Source organism: Protopterus annectens, chromosome 13.part0 (genome assembly GCF_019279795.1).
Source record: "Protopterus annectens isolate FY-2018-M chromosome 13.part0, PAN1.0, whole genome shotgun sequence".
NCBI lineage: Eukaryota > Metazoa > Chordata > Ceratodontiformes > Protopteridae > Protopterus > Protopterus annectens.
This window is the reverse complement of record NC_056747.1, coordinates 678,629,048-678,653,178: the sequence shown is the minus strand read 5'-3', so window position 1 is coordinate 678,653,178 and position 24,131 is coordinate 678,629,048. Positions and strand designations below refer to the sequence as shown.

Below are 24,131 nucleotides of genomic sequence, written 5' to 3'. Positions count from 1 at the left end.
TAAAAACACAAATTATTTTACTTACAGTTACTTCTCTCTCCCTTAGTGTCTATCTGAATATTAAAGACACAACGTGGGGTATATGATTTACAGTTCATCCACAAATTTAACAAAGTCAACAAAAGTCCAGTCTCTTCTCAACCACTTATTTTATTGTAAAGCCATATTTCACAAATGTGACTGTTGCTTTATAATCTTACATTTATTCAATAATTTCAGTGTTGCTAGTCTTCTTCCTGATCTTCTCCATCTCCCATCATTTAATTGTTCAAGTATGAGATACTCTAGATTCTTCTAGTCTATTCATGTGCTTTTTCTGTCTCTTAATCACTTTCCTTTGGAACACTGGAAAATATTTTACTGACAAAGTCTCTATATGAGCTGTACTGTCAGAAAAATGGGGAGCAGAGCCCCTTTCCGGTTGTTGGCTCACTTTTTTAAATAAACTTTTATTTACTTATAAGACTGTTGTGCATCAAAAATGTCTTTGATCCTTCAGAAAAAAAATAATCTGAAGACAGCTGGATAAAGCAGACTTGAATCTCACACTTGCCTCTTAACATTTACTGATTGTTGCGAAAATTTGCTTCTCTTTTGCCTGGTATACAGTAAATAACCATTTCCCACAAACACTGTGTTGTCTCAATCTGTTAATACTTTTCCCTTTTGCTACAGTTATGTTAGGATCAGCTCTTTAAGCTGGTATAATTGCATATTTACTAATGCAGGTCTTGGCTGCTTTCCCGTGGCCAGGGTTAATGCATACACTCAATGTGCCCTTTCAATTAACAAATCCTGCTGTGTCCATTTGTGCTTTCATAAAATTAATACAGTCTGTTCCCTCCAGTTTTTCTGGTACGGCAGAAAAGCTCAGGTTTTCTCTGGTCACCCTATTTTCTAACTGTACTATTTTTTGAAAAAGTTGTTCTTGGAAAAGTGTAATAGTCAGCCAGACTTTTCTTCATTTTTGACCTCTGATTTTTGCAGTTTTCAGTTCATCTGAATAGCTAGTTAGTTTTATTTTTTCTAGCCTTTTGTTATATGGGTTGATATATTCCTTCAGTGTTTCATTTATTTTAATTACTTTTGAGTACATCTTATTTATTTTGCTTTTAAATTACTAAAGCCATCTCTTGAACTAAAACCAAAGCTTGCTTTTTGCTGAACATGTGTAGGATCCTTCCCAGCCAGTGTTTTCTCTTCACCTTTTCTGGTTGATTTTCTTTCAGGTTCTCTACATTTCTTCTTTGCTGGAATTCAGGCAATCTACTTACTAACCAGTAATTAAATTTTACCCGAATAACAGTTTCAATGGCACTCATTTTTTCAGTTTTGATTTTCACAGTGGGAGAGCTGAAATTAAGATATTGATCAGTGTGCAGTCATCTTGGAAGTATAGAAAGGAAAAGTATTGATAATTGGAGACAACAGAGTGTTTGTGGAAAATTATTCATTGTACATTAGGCTAAAGAGAAGCGACTTTCCCAGCAGTCTTAAAACATGAAAAATGCAGGTGCGAAATTCAAGCTGCTGTATCTAGTTGTTTTCAGAATCTTTTTTTGTGGAAGATCAAATATATTTTTTGATGCAGAATAGGCTAAGAAGGAAATAAAAAACAAGTTTGTCCAACAAAGAGTGAACCAGCAAGCAGAAGAGGACTCTGCTTCTTATTCTTCTGGCAACAAAGCTCCTAGAGGGATTCTGCCAGTGAAATCTTTTCCAGTGTTCCAAAGGAAAATACTTGCTAAAAAGCACAGGAGTTGACTAGAAGAGTCAGGAGTACCTTGGTCTTGAACTAGAGTATGGTAATGTGAAATGAATGGATCAGGAAGAAGACTAGCAACAGTGAAATTAGTGAATAAGTGGGAGACTGTAAAACACCATTCACATTTGTGAAATATGGCCTTGCAAGAAAAAGTGAGATAAACTGGAATTTTGCTGAACTTCTTAAATGTGTGGATGGACAGTAAAGGATATACCCCACTTTATGTCATTAATGCTTAGAATGGCACCAAAGGGGATACTGTAAATAAAACAATTGTATTTTTCATATTTGTATAAAACATGTCATGATGTGAATTGCATTTTATATTGTAAAGCAGTTATGTAATGTGAAGTTATGAGTATTTTAAATTTGGGGGAGTCTGTTCTGTAACAGCTATGCATGGTAAAGATATTAAGCAAGTACCTTTTCTTAGTTAAAAAATGTAACAAAATCAGGATAAAATCAAGTTTAAGTTACACCTTTAATGTTTATAATAAATTTATAAAAAATTTATAAAATAATTTTTTTAATGCTTGCTATATGTTTAATTGTATGTCTTGACCACTATGCTTATGTGAATATCTTATGCAATCATATGTTATCTGCTATATTTTATTACTGTATGAGTAAACCACAATGCTCATGTAAATATCTTATGTATAGTATGTTAGTAATGGTTTCTGGATCTTTTCTCCCTGGGCCTCTGCAAACGGACAGATCTGTCAAGTCGGACCTTCCCGGTAAACAAATGTAAAATAAATGAATAATAAAATAAAATAAATAAGTTGATTATATAATGTGATCTTAGGCTGCTAAGGTGGGGATGGAGTGTAAAGGTGTACTGATTCATATGTAGTGTTAAGATCATAATTTTTCTTGTTTTCACAAGGGTGGATGTCTGGATTGCTGTGCTTGGCTTGCACTTAAGACTTTTTTTTTAAGAAAAATTAACTTGAAAATAAGAAAAAAATGATGAAAGGCATGACAAATGCTACTTTTTTGAATCTGCAAAGTTGTTATTTTTCTTATTGCTTACTACTTTTACTTGGAGACAAGCTGTCTGCATGTGCAAGCAATTAATCTTGGCTTCTGAGTAGTCTTTGTTGAAAGAAATGCTAAATTTTAAAAATACAGTAGCAAGCAGTTCAGTGAAAAAAGTCTGAATTTGAGGGTAGTGAATAAGAAATGGTAGCCCCCCCCCCCCTCCAGCAGCCTTAATACTTAATTCATTTAATAGAACAGCACACAGTTTAGTTTTATTTAGAGGTAGCCAGTGCACTTTTTCTTAGGGATAAAAGTTAATGATTTCCAAAGTTTGCAAGCTGTTTTTCGCATATGGGAGGCAAAAAGAGATAAGAAAAATAGAGGCAGCAATCATTGTAATTGGGAACACAAGGTGTAACGTGGTTTAGAACGAGTATACTTAATTTTAGATTGGGTAATGCCTATGGTTGTAGCCCTCAATTTGAGACAATTGCTACTGTTTGGAGGGTTAAACTTCATTGTTGAACATGTACATAGCTTTGTGTTTGATCTAACTAGCAGGGCATGGGGGTTTTGAGAATGTATTTAGTTTTTTGTTTGAGGGTTTTCTTTAAGTGAAAATGTTTTGTAAGTTCAAATTGAGACAAGAAGAAACAACTGTACAAAAGATCAGCCAGCCAAACAGTGTGTGCATGTAAGACAAAGGTTGGGTACACATATCCAGAATAACTGTCACGTATAATAGGTGGCAGCAGTTACTCTCTATCATAATGGCTACTCTATCCATATTTCTTGGAAAGTAAGTGGCCTTATGGGTGTAGATAAAAGGGAAAGAGTGAATTATATTTAAAAATGTAGGGTGCAAATAGCAATATTGCTAGAAACACATTTGCATAGAAATGAGCATGTGAATTTGATAGAGAGGATTTCAGGATGAATATTCAACAGAATATTAGGAATAATGCAAAAGGTCCTAATAATACTGATTGCTAGAGGGGCTCCAGTAGTGATAAAAGAGAAGAAAAAAAGACAATAATTGTAGATAATGGAATATTAGCAAGGGAGGAGGATTATGCTGGCATGTACTTGTATTCCACCAAAAACTGCTATTATACAGCTTAAGAAAATTTTGAGAGAAATAAACAGGTTTCAGCAGGGAATGTTATTTATAGCTGGGGACTAGTACTTGATTTCCAGTAATGAGGATTTATTGGGGACCTAGAAGGGAAAATATAACAAAAGAAATTATGAAAATATTTGGTGTGTAAGATGTGGAGTCACTAGTAGGAACTCCAACAAAATTTATGTAATATACCCCAAGGTACAATAACAGTAACAGTTGCCTGCCCAGCACTCTGCTACAAACTTATGTTCCTACATGGACACTTAGATCCTCCAGCAAATTGATTTTAACTGTAACCAAACCCAACAAAAGAGCTGGATAATGTTTGTTCTCCCGTAGCATTGCTGAACAGTACAACTCCTTACCCTCCCACATAACTCAACTTGACTGTATAAAGACCTTTCAATCTGCATTAAAATCATATTACCTAAATAATATCTCTTGCTCCTGCAAAACAATCAGGCCACCGTAAATCAAACCTAATTAATCCACATCCGCATATCAAATGACTACTACCATGTTCTGATATTTTCGTTGCTTACAGCTATGTATTTTTCTCCTCTCTGTACATTATGATTAGTAATGCAGCTGAATTCCACTATTTGTTCTGTAATTCCTGCCTTGTGTTATGCAATTGTAAGACTTAATAATGTATTCATGTACTGTATTTACATATGTTTGATTATATATGTACTCTATTATTTATCTTAAAAGTTTCTAAGTCTTGTAGAGCTTGTTATATTAAGTTTATCAATCTTAGTAAGTTTGTATTTTTTCTGTATTAATTGTGGAACATTTCTCCCTGGGCCTCCACTGAAAATGGGTTTCTGACCCAGTGGACTTTCCTGGTCAACAAATGTCAATAAATAAACGAGTAAATAAATAACGGTAACCGGACTAGACTGGATAGAAATTATATTTTACAGAAACGTGTGTGTTTTATTTAAAAGTTCAACATACATCCAATAACTCGTTTCAGATCATGCAACATTAAAAACTAAGAGAAAAGTATAGCATAATGAAGTAAAAATGAGAAACTGGCGTTTTTCTACTTATCTTTTAAAAAGAAAGCAATTTAGGGAATGTGTAGTGGAAACTGACTGCGTTATTAAGGAAGATAGAGATTTCCTCTTAAGGGATAGCTAGTGAATAGATTAAAATGGGTCTGTATCATAAAACCGAATGTCCACAACCACGAACACCTAATGAGCGACACATAAACGCTGAACTACGAAAAAAGTGAAGGACGTAAATATCGAAAACCAGAATGCCAAACGCAGTTTAAACAGCAACAGCATCACACAGGTAAGTAAAACTTACACAAACTTCATTAATCACACTTTTGCAAGGAGGCAAGCCCCCCTGCACCCCACACCCTCCCTACTTATATATATCAACTCTGAGATTGCACTACAGTGGGGAAAATGATATTTTTACTCTTCCCCACGATCACCCTGCTGGCCACAAGAATATGTTCGGCATTCCGGTTTTCGATATTTACGGCCTTCACACTTTTCATACTTTGGTGTTTGTGTCGCTTATTAGGTGTTTGCGGTTGTGGATGGTCGATCATCTAATATAGACCCATTAAAATAAAAGTGGAGCTTAAAAATAGAGTAGAAATAATAGAAATATATATGAATAAGTAGTAGTAGAAATTATTTAGAGTGGCTGACAAAGGTTAATGTATTGCAGAATAAGGAGGCTCTCACAGATCAAGAAGAGGAGAAACTGCAGAGAGCTGAAGAAAAAATAAGGGAGTATTTAGATAACATGCATGAGTTTAGAAGGAGTGCTGTTAAGCAATTGTTTTTGATAACTATTCCAGAGCACAAAATCATTTTGCACAATGATATAGGCAACAAAAGTAGAAGGGCTGTCTCCAAACTTAAGGAGCCTCTGAAAAAGTAGCCAACTAAATAAATGAATCCGAGATTCTATAGAGGTGTTAGAGATACTCTGTAAATTTTATTGGGAGGGGGGGGAATCAAGAAATAATGAGAGTGTAGGATTATGGATGCAGATCCTTAAGGAAAAAAACAACCATACAGAATATTGTATTCATAAAGTTGCAAAAGTATTCAAGAACTAAGTCAACACAGAGGTTGAGAAAGGAGATTTTGCAAATAGGGATGACTGCAAATAGCCATACAGAAAATAGAGAGTGGGGGGCTGGAATTTACTGGAAAAAGCTTACAAAAGTAACTGTGGTACTGAGAGCAAATCACTAGAGAGGAAAAGGTAATAGAGTAAGATGAACAGAAGTTTGAACAGCAGGTTAGAGATTGATAAAACAGAGTGTAGGGAAATAGGAAGGAATAGGGGAGTCTTAAGTGAAAGACCAGCTCTAGTATAGTTTTTAGTCGAGTCTAGAACAGAAGTTTCTGTTAAAAAAGGGATGATAAGTATGGCATATAGTTTTAGGTGTTTACTTGGCTAATGACCACAAGGGCCTTTTTAAGCGTAGCCATACATCCCAAATCTTGGACACGCTCGGATACCCTTGATAAGTGTAAGCAGGGGTTTGGGAGATGAAACATTTACAAGCAGCATATAAAATATGGAATAATAACTGAAAGAATTGGAGGAGTTCTGAAAAGATTGGGACGATAGTCTAGAAGAACAGTTTAGAAAGGAACACTGGAGAGGCATTTGTATGTCTCAAGCATACAGCAAAATCCAGAAGGTTTAGGATCTTTGCTTGGAAGTGTTTGCGTAGGTAATTTTATACCCCAAGCAGACTCCAATTTTTCCTCAGGTAGTAGCAAATGTTGAAGGTGGGATGAGAAAGAAAGGGGTAACTTGAAACATGGTTTTTTGGGGTTGTGCAATGATTTGGCAGATTTTAAAACTTCTCTACAGATTTTCAAAGGAATGTAAAGGAAACTTCCATCCTGAAACTGAAGGAAAAATATTTTTCTTATATTCACTGTAGCACTAGTGCTCCAGCATCACCCTGGATATTATTAAATTTAATTTTTATACCCTCAAAATGGCCATCACAGGGGACTTCTGATACTCTCATACTGATATAATTAAGCAATGATCCACAACTGTGTGTGGGTATATCAGGATTTATCCATGGTTGGTGTGGTTTGATGATGAGGATGAAGCCTGAGTTATTAAACAAAGCCAACCACGGGTAAATCTTTACACCCATAACAGGAGTGGATTATTGGTGTTATACATTGACATTATGTAAGAAAGAAATTGCTTATATTTCTTCAATAATGTCTTTGTATAAGGGCACTGTATTGTCCATCTGTGTTCTTTCTTGTTTACTGAAGTACTGCACAGGTGTATGGGACTTACGATCCCATGCCTTCATAGTACATCAGTACAGTACAGGAGAAGCAGTGGAGAAAAGAGAATCTCCATTGTGGTTTCTTTTTTTTTATTTTTCCACCTCCCTAAATTTTACAAAAGACAGTGCAGAAATATAAGGAAAATCACATGCATTTCTGATTCTTTCGTTTTGCGGTATGTACCTGTTTTTTTTCTCGTATTTTTTTGTATACTCTAAGCATATGCCAATAGAAAGTCTGGCTGATGAATGGTACTTCAATGGTAGTACATTTTTGTATTGGTATATACTCAGTTTACAACAGGCACGCTGGGTGGGCTCTCTCAAGCACCAAGAATATTTTTTTTCAACACCTCCATGATTAAGAGCATTTATACAGGGCATTATCATTATTTTTGTTTTTAATGTCCCTAAGGTGTTCATAAATACGTTTACGTAATTGTCTTTCAGTCTTCCCAACATAAAATGCCTGACAGGACGAGCAACTAGCTAGGTAAACTACCCCTTCACTCTTACAATTACAGTATTCTGGGTAGGGTATGGAGATCTCATACCCTGGGACTAGCGCATATAGGGCTGTTCCAAAATATCGCAACAGTATTTACATCTGCTGCATTTTCTTTATTAGACCTGTATCCCTGTTTCACACCAGATTTTCCAACAATTCTTTTCAAATTAGTCCCTTTTTTGTGTGAAAAAAAAACTGGCCTAACACCTAATAGTTTAGTATTTTCATCATAATACAATGTTATTCCAGTGTTTAATTATAATGTCCTGAATGCACTTCCTATAAATTGTTGTTTGCACTGGGTATAATCATAGCCTGGTAAAAACTATTCAAAACATGTGTTTTATGATCAGCCCTGTAGAATCCATCTTTCAACAACCATTTAAAATCTGTGGTCCTCCTTTCTGTAACTCCCTTGACCAAATGGCTCAACAAGTCTAGGAGTAACCCCTCTCCAAAAAGATCTTGGTAACCCTATCTATTTCATTAATAAACATATTATGGTCACGCACCAACCTGGAAATTCTAATAAATTGACCTTTCACCACACTGGCCTTTTGCCATCCAAGGTGGTTACTGGTAACGTGTATATACAAATGTGAAAGTGGGTTTCCAGTACACCTTTGAACAAAAGGATTTCTCAACTTCATTTTTATAATCAAAACATCTCAATAATTTATTTCATAGGCAAATGCCACAAGTCAAAAGCACTTAACCTAGCGTGGTTTTACTTCATTTTTGGTTTTATTGTGGATAGTTTGGCTTTATTCATTAAATACTGGTATCTGGATGAGAAGACATGGAATTTTTTCTAGAACTACCACTACACCTTTTATTGGTTTACTAGTCTTTTGCAAAGGTATTTCTTCTAGCATCTCATGTTCAATTTTTTTTGGCTACTAAGTGCTCACAGTTGTACTAAAAAAAAAAAAAAATTCCATCCTGTATACTCTTGCTGTGAAAGTTGCAAGTCCAGTTTAGCAATATGATCATTCATCTCTGACTGACAGTTTTTCCTTCAAGAGTTAGTGAAGCTTCTTGTAGGCTTTTCATACTGTAAGTTTTCTGTAGTTATATGGATAAAAGAATGACTTTGCTGGCTGAAAAAGGAGAATATTTTCTGATTTGTTTATGTAGTGTTGTAATATAACTCATCTCCTTCAAATGACATACAATGGTTCATCCAGCCAGGTGTGCATTCTGAACGAACTGTCTGAAGAGCTTACCATCCAAACTGGGTCCATCAAGGGGGGGTGTGGTTTCTCCACTGCTGTTCAATATAGTGGTGGTTGCCATCATGAGGAGAGTGTTTGAGGGCAGGAGTAGAGTCCAGTGTGATGAAGCCCATTCTGTGACTGACCTGATGTTCACAGATGACATCACCATTTTTGCATACAGTGTGCTGAGGGCACAGATACCCCTTCCGACATTGCCCAATTGTATGGCCTATGGATAAATGCAGACAAGACCAAAGGGTTGGCAACCGATGGGTCACAAGCCACCATCCAAATGGGAGAGTTCAGATCGAACAAATGCAAGAATTCAAGTATCTGGGTTCACTGGTCCAGGAGAAGAAGGTGGCATCAACAGCTGAAGTCCACAGCAGGATTGGACAAGCCACCGCAACATTTGCCTCACTCAGGTGGTATCTGTGGAAAAGGACAATCATCTCTTTCGCCACCAAGATTCACCTTTTCTGGGCACTGATCTAGCCAATTCTCCTTTATGGATTGGAAAACGTGGATCCTCCTCAAACTGGACCTTAACAAGCTTGAGGTTTTCCAAATGTGATGCCTGTGCCAAATCCTGGAAATATTGCTTTGTGACTGCATTAGAAACGAGACCATTCAGACCAGATATGATCAGCAGCCAGTGCCCAGTGAACAGATCCAGAACAGGAGGCTGTGCTGGTTTGGACACGTGAGCAGGATGGACACCCGCCTTTTGCCACTCGGAGTATTATGGAGAGGACGCCCTGTGAACTGGAGAGTTCACCAATCTGCACCAAAGAAGACATGGACTAAACAGGTTGAAGGGGACCTGAGAAGCCGTCGACTTGACCTACAGGAGGCCAGAAATATTGCCATGGACCGAACAGCATGGAAAGGCATCATGAAGGAAGTCCGGAATTCAGCAGCATTCACAGCAGCGTACTGACTACGGAGTCAACCACCTCCGCGGCCACCAGCTAGGAACAAAAGAAGAAGAAAACCCACCCCTGATCTTCAGTTAAAAATTTCTCTAACATTTAAGTCTTTAAAAAATAATTTTACTTTAGCTGTCATTAACTGACCTCAGTAAGACATAGTCTTATGATATAAAACTGTAGGTGGTAGTAGGTTACCAGAGAGTTACTAGGCATGTAGATCAGGAGACCATTAAAGAGACTAGCCCATTTTCCCAAGATCACTGCGATTTCTGAGAGTCACACAATATGCAAATGGAAGTTGAGGGAATCCAAACCCCGAAGTACAGGAAACATTTCATTAAGAGCCAACAGTTTTAATACTTTTCACTTACAGTTTCAATGAAAAAACTACAGAAAGTGACAATATAGTATGCGTAGTCTGTAGGTTGAGACACATTCCTTTCTGAAACAATGTGAGATGTGAATAGGAAAATTATTTGGATGTTTTGGATCCCTGGCAGAGCAACAAATGCTAATGTAGAAGATGAAAGATACTGTAGGGTTTATGGCATTAAACTACATCTAGGTGATGTTAGAGAGAGAAAAAAGGACTCTGGGGTAAGGTTTAACTTCATTGGAGGGTGGGGTTTTCCTTTGAGTATATTTCCATACCTTCCCATTCTTTATAGTCAGGTGTTAACCTAAAATCTATTTTTATAATCTAGGTTTAGTGTTTCATGTTATCCTTGACCACTCACCTGCACATTCACTGGTGCCATTAATGTTTTCTCCAACTATTTTACTCTGGCTTCTCTCCTTTCATTTTCTGTCTGTTGTGGTGTTGCCTCATTGCCTGTTACAGCTGGCCAAGGTGGCTTTCTCATTTGGTATGAGCACCTCTGTAGCCTCTGTCTTTCATGCACTGAAGATTAGATTTTAATCAGTGCCTTTCTGGGACACACTTGATCCTTTGGTGTTTTTCTGCCTCATGTGCCTTGTGTATAGCTATGTATGTAGGTAGGTTTTATTGCCCTCCTGTAACCTCCAAATCCTTTGTATCTCCTGCTCATTATTTCATCCTTTCATTTTGCAATGCTTACCCTCTTAAGGGGAGGGCATGGCAAGAACTAGGTAATGGTGAGCACAGACTATGATAATATGGAAGGGAGGGACTTATTACTTCCTCCTCAAATTTCATGGCATTCACTGACTTCATTGCTGGATGCTCACATCTGCTTCCACTTTTAAACTGTGCTGGAAAATATTTCAAAGCCACTAAATCCCCTAATTTATTGAAGGCATGATCACGTACTGCTTAGTCTTCTGTAAGGTTGCTCATTAAATCCATGTCCCTAGGACTGAAAACAAGAAGCTCTTGTTTTCTTATGGTCCTGTACGTATGTTGATCTCATTTTTGACTACATAGTGTCGTGTCTTCTTGTATGCTTTTTGTGTTTGGAAGTCATTTTCCTGCTCTGCTACACTAAGTTTCATCAGAAAAAGAATTGCACCTGTGAAGAAGTTGAATGTCACTGCACTGATATACTGTCTTGCAAGCAATTCATTGCTTTATTTATAGCTGACTTAGTCATGCAACCTGCTGCTGTAAACTGTTTCTTCTTTTTATTCCTAAGAATTCACAGTGAGCTAGTAGCTCCTGAGTACAAGCCCAATTTACATTTGTTATAATAAACTCTATCTTGTTCCCTCATCTCTCAAGTCTTTGCTCATAAACCTTGAAAACTGATGTTTACATGTAGTGTAGCAGCAGAGTGTAAGTCCTTCTTACAGAGATACTCCCCAAATGGTTGCAAACCCTCCTCATCCTCTAAACTTGCAGGTACCAACTCAACAGCTACGTAACATTGGGGAAAGGAGACATTTTCCAAATCAGCATGCAGCAGTCTTGAGCTGTCATTTGTTTTTGTGTAATGAGCGAGCAAGCAATTTCAAAGATCTTGGGCCTTGGAAACATTCAACGTAGTTGCAGATATTTCAGATTTCCAACATTGTGCAGAACCAGTGAAATTTCTCCGTTCTCATCACAGCTGTCACATTAACTTTTAATCATCTTCACAAAGCTGTTATAAGAACCTTTTAGAAAAACATCAACCGATCAATCATCAGCTGTGCCGTGAGCCCAGTAGGTAGCAGTCTAGTTACAGTGAAAAGAACATTTTATCTTTCTTTGTTTAACTGTTTGCCTGTAGTAGAATGGTTATTTATGAATCTGGATACAGGTGCAGATTTTACAGCTACAGTCCTACTTTTTCCCTGAGGAGGGAGAATAGAAAGCATTTTTTCTAAGACCGCAAGCTGTCAGTCACACACAAGAAAATGGCAGGCAGATAGTTTATTAAAGTTAAACATGTTTACTTATGGAAGAACAAGTCTCCACTTTTACCTCCAGAGTTGCAGACACAGCAAAAAATTGGGGAAAAGTCTCCAAATTAATGATGATGATATTAACTTAGAAATGCTTAAAATAATTTCCAGGATTTTCGAAAGAGTGGAGAAAAGTATGAGAACAAATTAGGGGCGTCCCTCCAAAGTCTGGGCATTTGAGAAGTTATGCAATAGAATGCATGTTTTAACCAAATACATTATGTGAGCAAGTGGAGTTGTGTCTTGAAGAAAATTATTGGCGTGTCATCTGCTTTCATTATGCAGAATAAAGATAGGAAGTTGGATGTTGCTGTACTTTTGAATGAATTATGTATATAGCAGTAGTGATATATATAATGCAACAGAAGAGTTGCTGTCAAGTTGGACTGTGTATGAGTTGTGAACGGTTTGCTTTATTGTTCATTTAGAAAATGAGCAAACTGCTGTACATGAGCAGCCTGATTAGAGAACAGACATTCTCCAGCAGGGTATTAATGTAGAAGTAATGCCCACTAAAAAAATGAGTCACTGCTTCACAGCAGCATATCAAGTTGCTGTGGAGCTTGGACTAGAAAAACCTAATTGCCTCCATTATTTTACAGTTACTAAGCAGCACTTCTGCTGTTTAGCGAGTGTAAAATGTAAAAAAAAAAAAAAAAGAAAAAGAAAAGTGTGTGCCTGTGTGTGTAAGTGTATGCTTGCATGTGCGTGAAAGCGAGATCGATCGTGCCATTATTTTACACAATCTAAGCAGTGCTTTTGCTGTTTAGCCAGTGTAAAAATAAATAAGTGAAACAAAAAAAAAGTGTGCACGTGTGTATATGTATGTGTATGAGTGCATTTGTTTCTGTCTAAGTGAATGCGTTTATAAAAGCAGCAGAGACTGTGTGTGTGTGTGTGTGTGTGTGTGTGTGTGTGTGTGTGTGTGTGTGTGTGTGTGCGCGCGTGTGTGTGCGTGTGTGCGTGCATGTGTGCGTGATAAAGTGAAAGGGATTGAGTGATTCCTGGCAGCAGCAGTTAAGAGGAATGCAAACCTCTTGACATACCTCTCAACAGTCCAGATTTTTGCCTAATATTTTTGGTGTTTTCCTCATAAAAGTTTTAGTTTTCTGCCAAATCAGTGAGAATTAAAGTCCATGAATAAAGGTGGACATTTGAGTTGTAGACTTCATACCCTTCAGAAAATTAATGCTAATGCGACACGTTAGTTTATCAAATCTCTTAAGTTTATAAGAGCAATATTAATTGTCCTTATTTTTGGGCCTTTGTCCCCCTATTATTTGTCTTTTTCCAGATTTCTTCTGATAAGAGCTTTTAGCTCAATAAATCTGGATAGACATAAAATAAATGGGGGCAAAGGCTCAAACTAGGAACATATTTTAAATGATCCTGTTATAAAATCACAACATTACTTGAACATTAGGATTTGTGTCAGTTTGCATTTATTGAAGCAGGTGTGTGTGTGTGTGTGTGTGTGTGTGTGTGTGTGTGTGTGTGTGTGTGTGTGTGTGTGTGTGTGTGTCTGTGTGTGTGTGTGTCTGTGTGTGTGTGTGTCTGTGTGTGTGTGTGTCTGTGTGTGTCTGTGTCTGTGTGTGTCTGTGTCTGTGTGTGTCTGTGTCTGTGTGTGTCTGTGTCTGTGTGTGTCTGTGTCTGTGTGTGTCTGTGTCTGTGTCTGTGTGTGTCTGTGTGTGTCTGTCTGTGTGTGTGTGTGTGTGTCTGTGTGTGTGTCTGTGTGTCTCTGTGTGTCTCTGTGTGTCTCTGTGTGTCTCTGTGTGTGCGTGTGTCTCTGTGTGTCTGTGTGTGTGCGTGTGTCTCTGTGTGTCTGTGTGTGTGCGTGTGTCTGTGCGTGTGTGTCTGTGTGTGACCACCGGCAGCAGTATTAAAGAAGTCTGCATACCTCTTGACCTTTCAGCTAAAGAAGTCTGGATAAGTAAAATAAAGGGGGAATAAAGGCTCAAAATAGGAACAGCTTTTAATTGTTATTCTTATAAAAGTTGCTTAAATAATATGTTAGAATGAATTTTCTAAACAAAATGAAAGTCTGAAACTCAAATCTATATTTTATTTACTGACATCGATCTCTAATAACTGGCAACAACCAAACGTTTTAGGAGTAAGGAACCAAAAAAATAAATACCTGGACATTTTTAGTGTGTTATATTTTGGATGTAAAATGCTTCGTCCAACACCATTAACATGTACTACACCAACTACATTAGGAGGAGGAACTATTTTACATAAAAAATATATATATAAAAAGATGATATAGTACTAAAAAAAAAAAAATGAGTGAAACACAACAGTTTGACAGAGAGTCCATTCACTAAGCACAATAATGCTCTCCAGGGTTTGTGTCAATAGGATCATAGGAAGTTACTGTGCTAATGGCCGTAGGGCCCTTACAAGCCTAGCCAAGTTCTACCCTTATTTCCACGATCAGCACCTAATGCCCTTGTCCAAGAGGGACACAGGTGGAACCGCCTATGTGAATTTACAGTTACCCATCCAATCATACAGATTGTGTTCGAAGAGGGCCAAAGAGGTGCTCTGTTTGACATGAAATGGGAGTCTATTCCAAAGGTGTGGTAACCTTGGTAACCTCTGGGAGACGAATCTATCCCCCAGCAGGTTCTGTTAATGTCACATACCAGGTTAAGGTCTTTAGAGCGAGTAACACGTGTACCATTTCACTTGGGGATGTGCAGAATTTCCAATAAGCAGGGTCAGAGATTGCCTTATATGCAAGGCAGAGATCGCCTCGGAGTGGTCTGTATGAGAAGGAATAAAGTGACAATGATTTAAGACGATCCACATAGGAGAGATGCTGAAGACCTTGAATTTTCCTTGTGAGGAACCTATGTGGTTTCTCCAATTGCTGCAGGTGTTTGGAAAGGTACAAACCAAAAAGGGGCATTGTACTCGATTATTGGCCTGATGAGGGAAGAGTACAGGGAATTGTAATGCCCGTGCCGTGGCCCAGCAATCAAGGAGCCTCAGTCCTCACCGTTAACACCAGAGAGGGCATCTCATATATGAGGAAAGGATAACAAATACAACCAGTAAAGTGCAATTTCCGTTAAGAGCACATAGAGATCACAGTCACTCTGGGGCTGGTCGCTCCCTTGCCCCCTAGGTTCTCAATATGACTCCCCACTGGCGCAGCTATAGGGTTCAGATCTCAGCCAGCTGGGCAAGCTAAAATCTCCAGCACCCTCTCTGTCCAACCAGTGCTTTGTGTCCCTGCCCAAGTAGCTGACACACACACACACTTTGAGATAAGAGGTTATACAACCACACAGACACTTCTGGGGAAGGCTGGCACAGGTTCTCCAGCTGTGCCCCTTTTACTCAGACTATATGTTAGAAATCACTGCCACCACCCAGCTAATACTTATCAGCTACTCAAAGGCCCTTAAAAGGGTGTCCAATTATAACTGTGCAATATTATTATCCAATTGGTATTATAGCCCAAGGCTAAAGCTATAGGAGTGGCTTTGTACAATTTACCAGAGGCATACAAGTACTCTAAAGAGCTTATGTTATCTCTACACAAACCAGCTACAGTTAAAAGGTTTTAAAATATTTAATAATAAATAATTAAAACCACAAGACAATACTTTCTACTACACAGTCAGTGCTAGTCAAGAGAGTTCAGAGATCACGCAGAAATACTTAAAATAAATCAGTAGTACAGTTCTGACATCACAGAAAAAAACTTAGTCTAAACTTTCTAATTCCTAGCTATTGCTACAAGAAAACACACTTCTAAAATAACTTACTTATATAGAGCATAAGGCAGTGCTGTGATTTGGATTTTCAGACAAAAATGCTGACTAATCTGTGGTTTTCACTGTTTAAATTGAAACTGCAGTCCTGCTAAACATTACATAATCTTTTACACTTTCCTGGTGTTCCCAGGCTGACAGAAACTGCATTTACATTCTTTTACACTTAGAGCAGTAACGGACATTCCACATGTAAATTCTGGTCATTAACTTTAGCCCTAACGCAATAGGCAGGATGCTTACTCCAGACTCATTGACTCCAAATTCTAATTTCAAAGGAACAGACATAAAGTAATTTTAATTTCAAAGGACCAACAAGAAATGCTTGACTTAGCTTTCTTTACAGCAGAGGGCAATGTTGCCACATTGTTTTAAGTTCAACAAGCCTGTGATTCACATTCATATTTACAAATGATAGAATTATGTATAAAATTATATCTGGCTAGGCTGGCAGCCTTCACCCTTATCTGCCAGTCTTCACAGAGATTATAACTTCTTTTTTTTCTGGAGGCAATGCCCTTACTTATGATATGAGCAATATAGAATACCTTTATTACACTGTAGAGACATGGTGATCAAAGATAAGATTGCTGTCAACCTGTATGCCCAGGTCTCTCACCACTGAGTGCGTACTTAGGGTGTTACTGTTGATGTGGTAGTTATCAGGAACATCGTTCTTACTGAAAAGGATGATAATGCATTTTTTTTGCATTGAGTTTTAGGCCATGACTTAGACACCAACCATTTGTTTGTGTAAGACCCTCCTGTAGGATGTTGACATCATTAAGAGATTCTATGACCACTCCCAGTTTGCCGCCCTCAGCAAACTTTGTCAGCCACAGACCTTTAGTTTTTGCTTGAAATTCGGAGAAATAGATTCCAAACAGTAGGGGTTCCAGGACTGATCCCTGTGGAACACCACTGATTACATGTCTGCTGTTGGAGGTGAATTCCCCTATTTTTACTTTGTGTTCTATCAGTGAACCAGTTAGTGACCCATCTAATGATATAAGGGTTGATACCTAGCTGGGTGAGTTTGTCAATGATGCCTGAGTGGGGGGTAGTGTCAAAAGCCACGGCTAAGTCCAGGTAGGCTGTATGCACAGATTTCTCCTCATCCAGGGCCTTGGTGACTGTCTCAAAGAAATCCACCAGGTTTAACAGGCATGATCTCCCTTTGACAGAACCAAACTGAGTAGGGTCAAGTGTTAAGAGATTACCTATATCTTTGTTGATAAGGCCCATGATGATTCACTCCATAGCCTTGCAGATAAGGCTAGTCAGGCTAATGGGTCTGTAGTTCACAGTGTCAGTAGAAGCACCAACTTTGTGCAAGGGAATAAACAGTTTTCCATTCAGCTGGGATGAAGCTGGTGCATAGACTGTGATTGAAAAGAGTACCCAGTGGTGTTGCTAATTCTTGTTGGAGCCCATGTAGGATGTAGCCTGGGATGTTATCAGGTCCCATAGATGCTATGTTTTTGGCCTTAGAGAGGGTGTTTATGACCTGCTGTTTAGGGATACAAGGTAGGGGACAGGTGGTAGGGATGTCATGGGGTACGTATGGCAGGGACAGGGGAGTGAAGTTTTCACAGAACCTGTTGGCCAACAGGTTAGCTATGTCCACAGGCTTAGTATATGTAGCATCATTAACTACAGGGGAGTGAAGTTTTCACAGAACCTGTTGGCCAACAGGTTAGCTATGTCCACAGTAGCATCATTAACTACCAGTTTGGCACAAATCTAGGCCTTTCCTTTTAGGTTACGGATGTAACTAAAAATGCCTAATGGTTGTCCTTCGTTGAGAAAGCTAATTTGGATCTGTAGTGTGCTTTGGAGGACTTTTATAAGAAATCTTATTTGCTTGTGGACGCACTCCCTCTTACTCTTAGACAGCAATTTCTTCCTCTTGTTGTAAAGCCTGTTAATAGCAATTGTCCATTGATCAGGTTTGCTCTTCCTTGAGGAGCTTATTTTAGTCCTATTAGGTATGTCTGTGTCAGTGCAGTTATACAGGTGTTTGTATAACGCATTGGTGTAGAACTTGGCATAGGTGGCAATTCCATTGGGGAGGGGGTGCAGTGAAGCTATTTATACCATCCTGTAAGAGGTTGTAATCTGCTTTGGAGAAGTTTTTTAGTTTAATTGCTGCTGGGAGGGGGGGGTCAGGTGTGATAGTTACTTCAAATGAGACCGATTTGTGGTCCGAGCTCATCAGGGAAGACCTCACAATGGGGGTGCTACAGTGGTCCCTCATATTGGTAAGCACCAGATCCAGGATGTTGGCACCCCTTTTGGGGGTGTCGACCAGCTGGTCCAGGACACTGGAGTTAACGAAGTCAAGGAACCTTTGGGCAAGTAAGATTGAGCAGGAGTAATTTTACCCAGTAAATGGATGAGTAGTTAGTCACCCAAAACCATGGTGTTCAGATGTATCTTGATAGACTCAAGTAGATCCAAATAGGTAGAGTGGGTGTCCTAATTCATGGAAGGGGTCCTGTAGCTGGCAATGACTTGACTAGGTGTCTGACCAACAGTTAATTGCACCTGAAGTATCTCCAGGGAATCATACTGTTTAACCAATCTGGAGGTGTATTTATCTTTAATGAGTATTGATACACTGCCTCCTTTAGTTTTCACTCCTTCAGTTTGTGGTCTGAACGTGTAGAAGGAGATCTAACCCAGTATGCCTGCGGTGCTCCCCACAGCCTTGAACCAGGTCTTCATGACTGCACAAATGTCTGCATCTTCCAAGGTGAGGACTCCTTCCAGTGAGTGTAGTTTCATGTTAAGACATTTAGCAGTATAACCTTGAAGTTGTTTTTAGATGGAGTTTTTACATCAGGAATTTTGTCTTTGTGACACTGCCTATTAAAGGCACTATGGAGGTGGCAAGAGGCTTAGCCAGTAGCCGAAATACCAGGGGTGACAGATGAAGACCATTTCTGGCAAAGCGTTGAGGTCTGTCGATCATGTCATCTCAGGCTGACAGATAGTGAATCCCTCTAGAATGACACCAGAATCTAAGCTGATTATTGAAGTCAGTAATTTTCTGTTCGTAGTGAAGCATCATCCTAGGTGAAGGTAAAATGCTGCTTAAGGCTAGGGACATATCTGCCTGAGACACATAATCTGAGAGCTCAGTCATGTCTGTCTTCATATAGTCCATAGAGGTGCGTCTCAAGTCGTTCACATCAGCATGGACTATGATGGAGTCATAACATAACCTGTTGTTGAGAGACTTGTGTGCAGGTATGATATGGTGGATCCTAGCACCTGACAGCTGACTGTGATCTTTTCCTTATCCAGCCTGGTGAGAGGGACGTCTGTGTGTCTCACGATAGAATCACCTATGACTAATATGTTTGGTTTTGTGTTTTGCCTTCAGAGCTTGACAGGTGAGGCAGTGGTGCTTGAACTGTTATGTGTATTGTGTTCTGCAGAGGAATTATTATGTGTTCCGTGCTTGTGATTGTGTTTGGGAGGTCCCTGGTGTTTAGATATGTTTCTAATGAGGACCTCTGCATATGTAGGTATGTGTGATATGGGTTTAGGTGGAGTAGGAAGTAGAGGTGTGCATGCTGATAACCCACTCATTGTCATATGTACTGAGTGGTGTGTGAGAGAGCCATGGATTCAAGGTTCTGAATATAGTAGCATCTCTCACGTGATTAGTTTATTTGGACTAGGAGTCGAGGGTTTTCGGTGAACATGAGGCAGTTGTTACGCTGCCTCAGAATACCCATGTCAACTAAGCTGGCTGGAGAAACTGTGGGAAGTTGTCTGTCCATAGTGTTAGGTAAATTTATATGGTCAGGAAAAGAGGTCACACTTAGGAATGGCTAGTGGGTGAGAGGTGTGTTGGTACCTCTGAGGCTAGCCTTCGTGCTCCACCTGGCAGTAGAAAATCAAGGCTGTGAAAAACCTCTGGAGGACCACACGTAAAGTGCTAAGGGAAAATTTAACAAGCAAAACGTTTGCGTCTGTAGCCACCAATGGTGACCACCACTAAGCGGCAGTGTATGATGGTGCATTACACGCAAACAAGCACAAGCACAGGGCTTAAATAAAATAAGAAATAACACTTTTAAGTCAAACTAGCCAATAAGGATGCTCTGTCTGAGCTCTAGTCCAATCACTCCCAGTTAGATAGGACCCAGCCAGCACTCTCCTCCTACAAGGGTGCAGAAGTGCCTTCACCAACAAGGATGGCTTGAATTTGATGCTCAGAAGTTAACAAAATAGACCCAGAAACAGGAACTGGGTTATGCTACAGCTGAACTAGTACACAGTATACAGTAAAATGTGGCACAAAACAGTTCAGACAATTCAAACAGACAGTAAAATAGAAGTGCAAATTAAAGTATAATATAAGAGCAAAAACAGGCACTTATAGTTAGTTGGAAGCAACAGGTGCCTCAGATCTTTTATTATCAAGCTGGTTTTAATGCTCAAGTGATACCAAACAGTCTAGATTCTGTAAGTCTCAATCTGGCCTATGCTGTAAAATGCAGAAGTACTAGAAATTCAGTGTGCATAAAATCACAGTCACAACACCAAAAAACTGTTTAAATAAAGCAGCATTTCACAGCTTAGAAGGGTGTAGGCCACACTCTCCCACCACAAGAGTCTAGACCACAAATCTTCTTAATGTAAAGTAACTGGTTTGTAACCCAAGTACTTAAGCAAGAATATGACACTTAGAATAACAGGGACAATAAGCCTTCACCAGCAATTCCCAGCTTAGAAGGATGTAGGCCAAACTCTTCTGCCACAAGAGTCTAGACCTCCACTCTCCTAATGCAAAATAATTGGTTTGGAGCCCAAGTACTTAAACCAGAACTAAGACACTTTCAGAATAACAGACACAATGAATCTTCATCCAGCAATTCCCGGCTTAGAATGGTGTAGGCTATCCTTTTCTGCAACAAGAGTTTGGACCACAAATTTTCCTAATGTAAAATAACTGGTCTGGAACCCAAGTGCTTAAACCAGAACAGATGGTACAATAAGCCTTCACCCAGCAATTCTCAGCTCAGAAGGCAAAGGCTACCCTCTCCTCCTACAAGAGTGTAGACCACAAAACTTAATGTAAAATAACTAGCCTGAAGCCCAAGTCCTTAAACCAAAACTAAGAGGCGTAGAATAACAATTACAGTTTAATCAGGCTACTAACAAGCAATAATAAATGCAGCATAATAAATGCAATTGAACACTTTTAAGAACAAGCAGCAAAAGCAAAATTAACTAATAAAGAAGGAAGAGACAGAAATACAGTAAAAGAATCTGACTAAAGTGTAATTTACTTAAGTAGTAAGGGAGGAAACAGAAGGGAAGGTTAAGAAACTAAGAGGGTGGGCCTTCCCAAATGATCTGAGTATAAGCTGATGTGATAGGACTGGGAGGAGTATCCAATATCAAATTTATAGTAGAGGCGGGCAACTCAGAAGCCACCAGCTTTTAAGAATACAACAACAGTTGGGCGTGTGAGTGGAGGAAAAAATGGGGACAAATATCGGAACAGAAGCAAGGCAATTAGCAAGCTAACAGCAGTACAGTAACAAGCAAACAATGCAGCCAGAAAAACAGTGATAATAAGTAAATGCAGCAGAAAGTGCTGAAACAGTTAGAACAAATGCAAAAAGGTATATTTATATCAGCTTAGTATTTCTAAATAGGATGGCGCAGTGGTGCAGCGGTAGCATTTGTTGCCTCACAGCAAGAGGTTCTCCAGTTCAATTCTCGGCTGGGGTGCCTTCTGTGTGGAGTCTGCATGTCCTCCCTGCGTTCGTGTGGGTTTCCTCCGAGTGCTCTGGTTTCCTCCCATGTTACAAAGACATGCATGTGGAGCCTTTCTCCCTGGGCCTCCGCTGAAAATTGGCTTTGTTCCAAGTCGGACTTTCCCGGTTAACAAATGTTAAATAAAAAAATAAATAAAATAAAAATGTTTTAGAAGCAAGCCAAATCTTGTAGCCACAGGCACAAGGAAGCTGTCGTTTTGGGCCTTTTACCATCCCTGACTGGCATTAATTACACATTAACACACACCCTGTCAGGCATTATTGCTTGCATAACCTGTTCTGGACTATTCAAGATTTGACATTTGGTTACATTTGAGATTTTATTCTGCAAATAACATTTTGTGTATTATGTTTCATTAGAAATAGCTGTTACTGAAGTCATTTTTGACGGTCTTGCGTGGTTCCATATTATCCACCTCTCGCTCCCCTCTTCTCCTTCCTTTGCTGTTTGTTTTGAAGTGTGCATAACCTTTATAAACTCCATTATACCAGGTGGTGGTTTTCAGTGCAATATGACTGACCAGGTCTGTAGTGTGGGATAGACATGGAAGCTAAGCAGTGTCCCTTTTGTGATTATTTTTTCCTCCATGTTTTCATTTATTTTCCTGTCTTGTAGGACCCCATACTGGACAAATGTCACTTAAAGAAAGACGTCAAGTGTTGAACACTCAGTACTTTTTCGAATGCAGATGCCTAGCCTGTGTCAAGGAGGAAGAATTGGAGACTGTAGGCCCACTTGCACAACTTGATTCGTTCTGCTGTGTCAAATGCAAGTTACTGCTACAGGTAACTAGGCAGAAATCAACTGTTTTGAAATACATTTCTCTGAGATGCCGAATATAATAATCAGGTTATAAAAGCAATACAAAACATTGGAAATAAAACCAAATCATACAAGGTAAAACACAGTGGTAAAGTCTTCCTTTCCATCAGACAGTGTCAATGCTATTTATCTCCAAATGAACCTTGCCCACGCTACCACTTTTCTTATTTCCACCCACACTTTCCATCACACTAAATCTCTGTTTTTCCCTCGCATGCTAATCTTCCACTGTTTTCTTACTTTGTGCATTATCACTCAACCTGCCTGTACTAAAGGATTTATTTAGCCTTTCTTTTATTATTATTTTATTTTGTTTTGTTTTGTTTTGTAATGTCAATGACTATAAGGTGTATGTTGCTTTCTATCTATGTCTATCATCTTGTGTAATTATTGTTTCTTCTCTTTTTATGTATTCAGTGTTTTATTGCCTTTGTGGCCCAGGTCGCTACTGAATAGGGTTCTTGGGCCACAGTACTTGGTTAACAAAATGTAAAAATAAATAAAAAATAAATATAAATTATGAAAAACAAAAGTAATGCCAAATACATATGCAGTTGTAAGGCATTTGGTATGCCTGGTCTCAGAATATTACAGGCAGTAGAAAACATGTATACACAATATGTCATTGACTGAACAGAGTGAAAGAACAGATGGAAAACTGAATATTGTAGTGCAAGGTCCGTATCAGTTACTGTAGAATCTACATAAAGTGTAACCATTGTAAGCAGGTACATTGTATATTACATGTGTAAATATAACCTACTGGAAAGTGGACATTTAAGCAAGCCTATCAAAGACTTTACTGCATATATGAGTTTGTTTGTGTCTTTCAGCTTTTCCCGGTTAGGGGTCGCCACAGTGGAACTCCGGTCCGCTAATGATTGGCAGTTGCTTTTTACATACCGGCTTGCCAGGCCTGATGCCCAACCTTCAACGAAGGTACGCCCATTCACGCATGTCTCCATGCAGAAGACGCTGTAGCTGAGAATCGAACCAGACAGCTTCTTACTGTGAGGCGACAATGCTACCGCAGCACCACCGCAGCGTTACTGCATATACAAGTACGATACTTAATGCTATTTCATTTGCATGCAAAATTGTATCTGTTAGTGTGAGAAAGACTATACAATGTGAGACGAGGTGAATAAGATCTTGTGTACCATTTCACAAAGTCTACTAAACGCTGCAGAACTTGCAAGTAAGAAAATTTAACAGGTGTTGTATAATGCCATACAATGGTACTGTATACAACATGCATTCTGATTGCATCAAGATGGTGTACAATAAAACAGAAAATACAGCAAACATTATCCTGTGCAGACATGGCATGTGTAAAGTACTCTACGGCATGTTGTTGTGTAATGTGCACATTGATGATTCGGCAGTATAAGAAATGGTGGATATTAGATAGTATTCATGTCAGTTCGCAAAAGGAAATGTTAGCTTCTGACAATAATGTAAAACCAAATTGCTGAAAGTCAGTTTTAGTGAACCTCAAAATATGTTACTTTTTTTGGAGGGGTGC

General features: G+C 38.8%; 1 protein-coding gene across 1 annotated transcript in view; it reads left to right on the top strand.

The window, feature by feature from the left end:
- SMYD4 (SET and MYND domain containing 4) overlaps positions 1–24,131 on the top strand; it is a 192,738-nt gene that overhangs the window by 80,753 nt on the left and 87,854 nt on the right. The window contains exon 6 of the mRNA XM_044054369.1: positions 22,400–22,569. Coding sequence (XP_043910304.1) covers positions 22,400–22,569 — 170 coding nt within the window. The remainder of the gene's footprint in view (positions 1–22,399; positions 22,570–24,131) is intronic.